Below are 9388 nucleotides of genomic sequence, written 5' to 3' on the forward strand. Positions count from 1 at the left end.
AGTTACTCTCTTGTAATTGTAATCACTACTATAACTTTTTAATTGTTTATACATTAGTACAGACATGTTCTTTCATTACTGCTGCAGTTTTCCTCCATCATGTAACTACAGGAGCTGTACTGCGCACACTGACACTTACTAACCCCCCCCCTTTAGTAAGTCTGAATGTCGTTGGGCAATTCATGGTTCATTGAAACCATTATGTGGACTATATGACTTCAGTTGATATTGATGTCCTATTGCAGGGCTGTGTGCTATATTCACAGTGAAAGCCAAACCACTTCCCCTTTAGTGTGACAGAAACTAGCAGTGACATACTTATGTGCTGATCTTAGTCCAAAGTTAAAACCACTTCGCAACCTGGTTTTAACGCAAGAGTCTTAGCCTTAATTTGACAAGACATTCCTATTATAGTCTCTTTTCTAACAGGGCACATCCAGTGAAAGGTCTACATATCTAAATGTCACTAAAAAACAAGACATTGTCTTCAAGAAATAACCAGCTATGGGCGAGTAGTCACACGATTGTGACATACTGCATCTTTCTTCCTAAGCAAAACTGTTATTGTTCCCGTGTCTCAAAGCTCTTTAGCAATAGCAGGTACGGGTTAATTCAAGTTTGCAAATTATGTTTGCAAATGAGTGTGACCAAAAAGGTGGGTACAAATGACTGTACCAACATCACTTAACGAAAGTACAGCTTATACCTCAAAAAGCTTCCAGTAAGGCTTGATTTGTGGTCTTCCAACAATTTACGGTACAAACAAGAATCTCAAGTGTTTGTTTTTCTTTGTAACATCTTTCTTACCGTCACCCAGATTCATTAAAATGCTGAATCATCAAAGATCAGTAACAGCTGAAGGTTTTCCCCCATTGGTGAGAGCAAGTTCTGTATGTTCTGTATGTCATATCCGCTCTGTTTGTAAAGACTAACAGTCTTCACTCTGTTTTCTTTGCGCTTTGTAAAAAGCTCAGGTTAGCTGCTGTGTGCCAATAAAGTTTTGAGTTGGTAACAAAGTGACGCTCTAACCTGATGCAGATTACAGTCATGATTTTATTCATTTTGCACATTAAATGACTTCAAATGTTTGATGGAATAAACACTGAAAACCTTTAACAAAAGCACATTAAGATAAAATGAATATACAACAAAGTAAGAAGCATTAATCTGCTGCCATAATCCCAGTTAAACCTGAAGCTTCATCTAAACTCAGTCCAGGTGTTTCTCTGCAGTCGGCTCTGTTATCCTGACAAAACTGTTTCCCGTCAGAAAGGCTGCAGGTATTTGTGTGAAAGAAAGACAGCGAGGGAAAAATTCACACCAAAGACATTTGAATAATGTTACACCCCGGCCTAGGCAACCGGAGTGCAACACGAAAAAAGTTATAAAAAAAAAAAAGTTAAAAACAAAAAAAAAAAACCCCACTAAAGCTCACCACCAAAATCCCAAAACGAAAGTATCGACAAATCTATTTACAGCTATTTACGACAAATCTATTTACAGCTATTTACGACAAATCTATTTACAACACGGAGGAGATCACGACCATGACACACTGAAACACAAGGCTTAAATACATAGAAGGAGCAATCAGGGAATGGACCACAGGAGGGAAACACAGCTGGGGCAAATTAGACCTGACGAGACAAGGAAAAGTAAACTGAACACACTAAGATAACACAGACTTTCAAAGTAAAGCAGGAAACACATAACAGTCACGCCAAAAACAACACACTGACAACACCGAAACGTAACAATAAATAACAAGTGAGAGAAAACAATGAAAAGATACAAAACATCAGCAATATACAGCTTGTAACAGAGCAAACAGGGATGTAAAGGTGACTTTATCAATGAGTGCTTGTAAAGGTGTTAGGCCACACATGAAGCTGTCGGTGTCTCTGAGTCACCGTCCTCTCTTCTTCGTGCTGACAGCGTCACATGATGTTGTTCAGATTCCAATAAAATGATCAGATTTGCACAACAAATAAATAACCAGAGTTTTTATTCTACATAAAGATCTTCATTTATTTTCCTGCCTCCTCTCCACCCTGAGAAAGGCAGGACTCTGCTGACGTAGTAGGCAAGGCCCAGGGAGAGGAGGGTGATGACCACCATCAGCAGCAGCAGGACCCTCCAGAAGTAAGTAAGTAAGGAGCAGCTCTGCATCACACTGAGACACACACACACACACACACACACACACACACACACACACACACACACACACAGAGGATTAACATTAAGACTCAGTTAAACAAGCAGAAAAGATAAGTCAGCACTAAGATCATTAAACAAACAACAACAGAGATTATTTCAGTCCTAACTTCCTGAAAACTGCTCAAGGGTCTGAAGTTGTTTGCAGCTGTCATTCCCAGTACAAATCTAAGCACCCGTGCAGTAAGTACAGTTAATAAATGTCAGGGAGTCTGTCTGCCTGCTGAGGCTCAGTGCCCTCATGCAGAATTGAGCTCCTGAGACCGAGGTCAGTCCACATCTCTCCAAGTGTCACTCAGCCTGTCAACAAGGTGCAGCCAGTCCACAGCTCAGCTCTCAGTGGGAAACGCTGTGCTGATGGACGTTAATGTTGCCGATCAGCAAAGATCAAAGTCTAGAGGCAGGAATCACCAGACAGCACACGACAGGATCCTATCACCTTACTTCACTCATGATAGTATACTGTTGCATTTTTGAAACATTTTGCGATATTCTGAGTATTGCAATAAAAAACACTGTGATTTATCACTTTGTTTCTGCAAATTATGTCCTCAAAGTTAAACTTTGTCAACATCGGTTTCATCCAGTCAGATCAACTATTTTTGCACCAAAATGAGACGATCAAACACACCGACACTGTCACCAAATCCTGACATAATTGCTGCCACGAGACAGTCAATATGATATCAGTCTGTGATTATTGTAGGTCTTTACTCTGCAAGATAAAGTGCCTTGAAGCAGCTGTTGTTGTGATTTGTTATGAATTAGGAGGCAGGTCTATCAAACTGAGTGCGTCCAGTGCTCCATGGCACTTGTGTTGAGATGATTTAATGTGAGTTTACTCGGCTAACGTGCCTCATGATGGCCGTGCATGAGACGGGCCGTAATATAAAATGATGATACTTTCTTATCATCATGCAAAATATCAAGATACTATCAATTTACTCCCCCCCCCCCCAACTTATTGGCAATAACTCTGATTTCAAACAAAGACGTATGTGGGCGTGCCACTTCTGTGAGATTTGAACTTAATGTGTTTGTGGATGTTTAATACAATATAATACAATGACTGTATAAAATCTCTTACAGTCACTGGGCTACAAGGATCCACCGGAATCATCATCATATGAGAGAAAACAGGAGGAGCATATATATTTCTGACTGTCAGATTATTCATTGGGAGCATACTGTGACTGTTTTTTATGTGTGTTTTATTAAGTTTTGTTTGTTTGTTGGTGTGCATTTGTGCTGAACTGTGCTGTTACACAGAGAGAAGTGTGACCATAATATAGTCAGCTCTTTGGTAAGAGTAACAATAGCATGACTGAAAGTACATCGCCTGCTGCTGCTGCTGCCTGTCAGCAAAAAAAATCACACTTTGGCATTTTATCCTGTTACTGTATGTGTGCTGAAGAAAAAACAAGTAATGATAGGATGGTGCTGTAGTTAAACATTTCACACTGACAGAGTTGCAGTGATTTAACCCACTTGAGACCAAAGTGGGCTGTTTGTGGCCCTCTCTGCTCTACAGTTTCCCCTCAGCAGGCTTTAACAGACCACTAAATGACTGTGTAAACAGCTGGTGCTGTGGTTAATGTGGTACTTAACCATGAATGAAACTACTTAGAGAAATAAAAACACTACTCAATGGCACCACCCTCCTTTCTCTCTCTCACACACACACACTGAAGAATGTGTTTGAGTGGGGTCTCAATTACAGTCAGCTAGAGTTTTGGCAAATGTCACTTTAAACCCCAAAGCGGTGAGCATCACAGGCGCTGTGAAATTGAAACCAGCAGTGGCTTTCTACCTTTTCTAGTTTTTAATCAACCACAATTCGTCCAACTGTAGGTGATGATGTAACATTTCCGCTCTCACAGAAATGCAATCGACACCTGCAAGACAACATCTGGTCACCTGATCGCCTCTCACTGGAAGGCAGGAGCAGATTATCAGGACCAGCTGATTTAATGCAAAGATCAAGGACGTTAAAAGTCTGAGTGTGACAACAAGAAGGAGGAAGAAAGTACACCAGCTGCACTGAAACAGATTCACTCTTCAACATAAACCTTAAAGGTATTCTCCCACATACACAGTACACAATTCAAAGTAAAATCACACAGTCCAAGGAGCCTGTGCACAACTGGAAACTGTCAACCGCACACATTCAACTACACACAATGAAGAAAACAGCCTTGTTCAACAATAAGACAGAAACCACACAGTGATCACGAATGTGACTAAAACAAGTTAAAGTCTCATTTAATTCATCCAGAGATTATTTCCCTGGGTCTGTGTGGTTGCTGTCAAAGCTCCACCTGCTTTATATTGAATCTGACTGTATCGTCTGTCCTCCACCCAACCACACAGGCCATCATCCTTCCAGCTCTGCTCACCTCCCACTGTCCAGCCCCTTCAGCCCTCTCTGAAGGTGAATCCTGGCTGACCTCACGTCTCTCCACCAGCATCAGAGCATCCATCATGGTTGCTGTAACAGAGAACAAACACAAACCACTTAGTCAAATACAGAGAAACACCTGCAGGCCGACCAGCACAGACAACCACACACATTTAAAGCAGGGTGCTTGGCTCTGAGTAGGACTATGGTAAGTCTCACCACAGTGAAACAGACTGACAACTTTCAAGGAGCTCATTATGAAAACTCAAACCACTAACATATCACAGTCACTTCTATGAAGAGTGAGTGCAGGATCCCTGTGGCTTCCTTGTGACAGCAACATGAGACTGTAGCAGTGAGGCTAACTCTAACATTAGGGGGAAACCAAAGCTTAGACTGTAAGTGTGCCTTTTGTTTCCTCAGCTCAGACAGCTGGCTGCTGGTGACCAGTTGGTGTGAAGGAAGGATACAAGACAAATCTGAGCTGATCTTGCTTCTGTCCACATAAATGTCAGAGTTTTAATGGCATTGTGCTAAGTCTCCACGTCTGTGCTATTAATGGCAGCTTGTTAAAGAGCCTGTCAGGAATACCAAAGCACTCAATTGTCAGGGGTGCTTTGCAACTGGTGACTGGGCACACAGCCAGCCTCCTTGTCATCACTAATGACCCTGCTAGGATTTCCTGCAGCCTCTCAGCCACACAGAGGGAGTGTGGCTCTCAGCCAACTCCCTCAGTGTGGATATGATATCACCAGGTACACCCGCAACATTTTTTAACATTTTGTTTTTCAACAGCATCAAGACTGACGGAGTGTGTTTGAGATAACCTCACAAGTGTCACAGATGACACATTTGGCGTTTTTTTGCTGGTTTGTCGGTAGCAGCTCCTGAAACGCAAGACTGCCACACATCTGTTCGACCAACGCCAGTAGATCTGGAGCTAAAATGATAATAATAATAATAAAAACAACAAAACAGTTTACCTGAAGTTATGCAGGAGTATCCGGGATGAATAAAAGACTACTGAGTAACGTCCTCATGTCTGTAGCCGGTTTAACGCACATACTGTGCGGACATTTTAACATTTTCCGCTCTTTGCGGCTCCCCTCTTTTCACCGTCCAACATAAAAACTAGCTAACCGGAGCGCAGCACGTCACTTTCCTTTTCCCTTCCTTTTGCCTTTTTTGACCCGTTTCTACTAATAATCTTTATTACAGTGAATAAACACAATAAACTGCATGCATTTAAAGTAAAACGCAGCTGATTGTCACAGTTAAGTCAAAACATTTATTAGCACATTTAAAAACAGCAAGTATTGACTGTTGACCAAAGAGCTGTAGTCTAAAGAATAACATAACAGTACAATAGAGAAAGTCTCTATATTGTTCACGATTAAAGTCACACAGACGTTTTAATAAGAAGACATGCTATAATATAGTAATATAGACCGTAATACAGTCATTATTATTATTGTCATTGCTTCTGCGTGTGTTGTAATGTTATGATGAGGCTTCTGTTACATAGAAATATCATTATTTCCCTCTCCCCGGCAAAACTACGGTATGAGTATGAGTATGAGTATGAGTAACTCGGTGACTAGTGAAAACATTCGTGATGGCAGGAATGCACACTTCAAAGTCTGCTTCGGTAGGCGGTGCTGCCATGCGGTGGGCGTTACTGCCTCTACCTACGTAATATCCTCCTTATTTAAAAGCGCACGAGCTAGGCACTTTACCTCCTCTTTCACAGGATGAAGACTCTGAGTTTTTTGTGCATTCTTCTATTTTTATGCAGCGAGGTTTTAGGAAAGTTGATCCAAGCTCCTTTAGGAGATGACGTTGAGTTTCTGCTGTCAGAGGAGTGCCTGAAGGGACGGGGAACACTGAATCTACGAAGGAATGATGCCAGCACGGAGCTGATCGCCTCCCTGGAAAACTTCTGGAAACCCGGACCACAACATTCACACCGCGTGAATCACAGAGGGCTCTCTCTCATCCTGGACAACGCAGATCTGAACGACGAAGGGTTGTACGAGTTTACATGCAACGGCAAAGACTTGGAAGCGATCAAGCTGGAAGTATTTGTCCCCTCTGAAGTTGATGTAACCGAGGGCGAGGATGCCACACTCCCGTGCCGCTCCGGCATCGCGGGCCAGTCGGTGAAATCTGCGCGCTGGAGGAAAAATGGAAACGCGGTGCTTCAGCTGGATGCTAAAACAGGGGGAATCACGTACGGGGAAGACGTTGACACAAGCCGGGTGTGGATACCATCAGAGTGGGACCGACAAGCAGACCTGTCCCTCACCATAAAGGGAGTCCAGCAACAAGATGAAGGAGTTTATTACTGTGACATAGACAAGTGGGAGAGACACCGATCTGCTGTCCGCCTGCGAGTCCCCCCTCAACTCCCCACAGCAGCCGATAGCACACCTCTGCCTACAACCACACCGACGGTAAGTACACCGACCACATTTAAATAGCTGCACACTGAACAGCAAACTTTGATGGCTCGTTATTGGCGCGTTTGGCGCATCTGAATCTGGCGCCACTCTGCCAGATTTGCAGTCAGCGCTTCGGAGCAGTGGGTCAGTGTTTGAGTGGAGGGCAGTGGGGTGATGTCACAGCACGCAGGCTTTCCACCAACACCTGAATTTGATGCCTTGCATAGTAGATAACATAACTGCACAGAAACATGTATTGTGTTTTTGGTTTGTTTCAATTTACGCTGGCTAAATTTACGCACAAACCACACTCACTAACATGTCTGGTTCCTGTTTTCTTGTCCTCACAGCCATCAGAGTCCTCTGATAGGACAGGGATCACAGTGATCACATTCCTTGTAACAGCAGCTGTAACATCTGGGATCGTTGGTCCTCTGGCTTTCCTCTTGGGCCGGAAACGGAGGAGAGAAACGAGAGATGAGGAGACCGGAGCCCAACTAAACGGGTGCCATACCACCAATCACGACCAGTCATCAGGAGATCAGCACGTCTCTACAAATGGCTTTAAAATGCCACCTGATGCTCCAGAGGAAATTACCCTACTGCCTAATGATAATAACAACAATAATAATGAATAAAAAATTAAATAAACATCTTTTTTAAATAAAGGAACTGGTTCTTTTACTTGGAGATGCTCATCAGTGTCTCCATGTCTTCCTATCGTGTCTAAATTCACCGTCTGTGTTTACATGTATCAAGTTACACAGTATCTGCACACCAGTAACTTCAGTAACTTGGACCATAAAGAAAAACAAAACAAAACACACAAACACATACACTTTTGTGTTTTATTGATTTATTGGTGTTTTCTGCCAAGAGGAAATAATCCGTTTATAAACCTCTTATAAGCTTTATTTTTAGATTATCGGTTGTAGGATGAGGTGGTGACGGAAAACTTCAGCGACCCAGAACAATCACAAGAGGGCAAAAAGCCACAGGAAACAAAAGCTGATCGCATCTGTTCTGGAACATTTAGACTTAATGAGAAAATATTTCAAAGAATCAAATATGGACAAGCATAAGTAAAGTTTGGCATTTTCTTTCTGTAGCATGGTTTCTTGGTAAGCTTGTCCTTGCTAAAGCTGTGAATCTCGTTCATTCACTTATTCATATTTAAATAAAAATTCCCAGTAGAAGGAGCACATTAGGGCAGGTGGGACTCGTGCTTTCCTCAATTTCCAGAGGAAGTAGAAGCAAGTTTGAGCCTCCTTGGGCAGCGATGTGGTGCTGTGAGACAGGGAGAGGTCCTCGTTCAAGCTACGAACAGGCAGTAATTTAACAGCTATAAATCAGGAGGAGAAACGATCTCAAACATGAGGTTACAGCCAGCATCTCTGATGGATATAAGAGGTTTTATTTGCTGACAAACTGATTAAATTGTCTAAACTGTAGAAATTAGGGACACACACAAGAATGATTCTTTTTCCCTTTGAATGCCTCTGTGGACAGTTTCCCAGTGTAGCCCAGCAAAGACAAAGGTTATTGGAGGCAAATGGTTCAGGAAACACCGAGGCTGTTACACACTGGGAGAAAGTGTCTGGACCTGATCCAGGCTGTTCATGAATCAAAAGCAAATGAACAGACACGCTCGTTTTAATCCTCATTTCCTGAATATGCCTTCAGGAAAGACAAAATAATGCTCATGTTGTAAAATGACCAACACTTTCATGACAGCGCAACCAAATGCAGGACACAGAGGCAGACAAAGTCAAATTAAAAGGCGAGACATTTATTGGCTTTAAATAAAAGTGTGAATCTACACAAAGTTCACCAAAACAGGGTGAATTCAATTAATCACCTGATAAGGATTTTCAGATACAGCTAATACATCTACTTTATTTCCATAAAACCCTCCCTGTCATATTTATTTTAAAAAAGGGTTTTTTAAGGTACTTTTCATTAAGAAGTCAGAAACTATTTTCAGTCAGCATTAAGGACCCCAACACAGATCACCACTTTACAGACTTTTTATTACCATATAAATATACAAAAAAAACAGCTTTGTGATTCATTTTTGACACTGGTGCTTCTTCTGCCCATGACTGTAGTGAACATCAGGCTCTGGCTGTTCAGTCAGGTCCAATAGAGCAGGGGTGTCAAACTCAAGGCACACTTTAGGTCGCGGGCCAAACAAGATAAACATTTATTGAACACTAAAACAATGTTTTTTTAAACATAAATAGGAATAAAAACAGACAGGAATATTATTCCAGATTAAATAAACTTAAAAAAAGAAACTTTAACTTTAAATGTTTTGTTCTTCATAAAAATA

General features: G+C 41.8%; 1 protein-coding gene across 1 annotated transcript; it reads left to right on the forward strand.

Moving 5' to 3' along the window:
- Nucleotides 1-6366: 6366 nt before the first annotated feature.
- Nucleotides 6367-8138, forward strand: LOC146635891 (uncharacterized). The gene is made up of 3 exons (XM_085350241.1): nt 6367-7029; nt 7407-7604; nt 7992-8138. The coding sequence occupies exons 1-3, from the start codon at nt 6367-6369 to the stop codon at nt 8136-8138; spliced, it is 1008 nt and encodes a 335-aa protein (XP_085206367.1).
- The last annotated feature ends 1250 nt before the right edge of the window (nt 8139-9388 follow it).

Source organism: Diplotaxodon limnothrissa, linkage group LG3 (genome assembly GCF_057381915.1).
Source record: "Diplotaxodon limnothrissa isolate DT_005_m linkage group LG3, D_limnothrissa_male_GT1.1, whole genome shotgun sequence".
NCBI lineage: Eukaryota > Metazoa > Chordata > Actinopteri > Cichliformes > Cichlidae > Diplotaxodon > Diplotaxodon limnothrissa.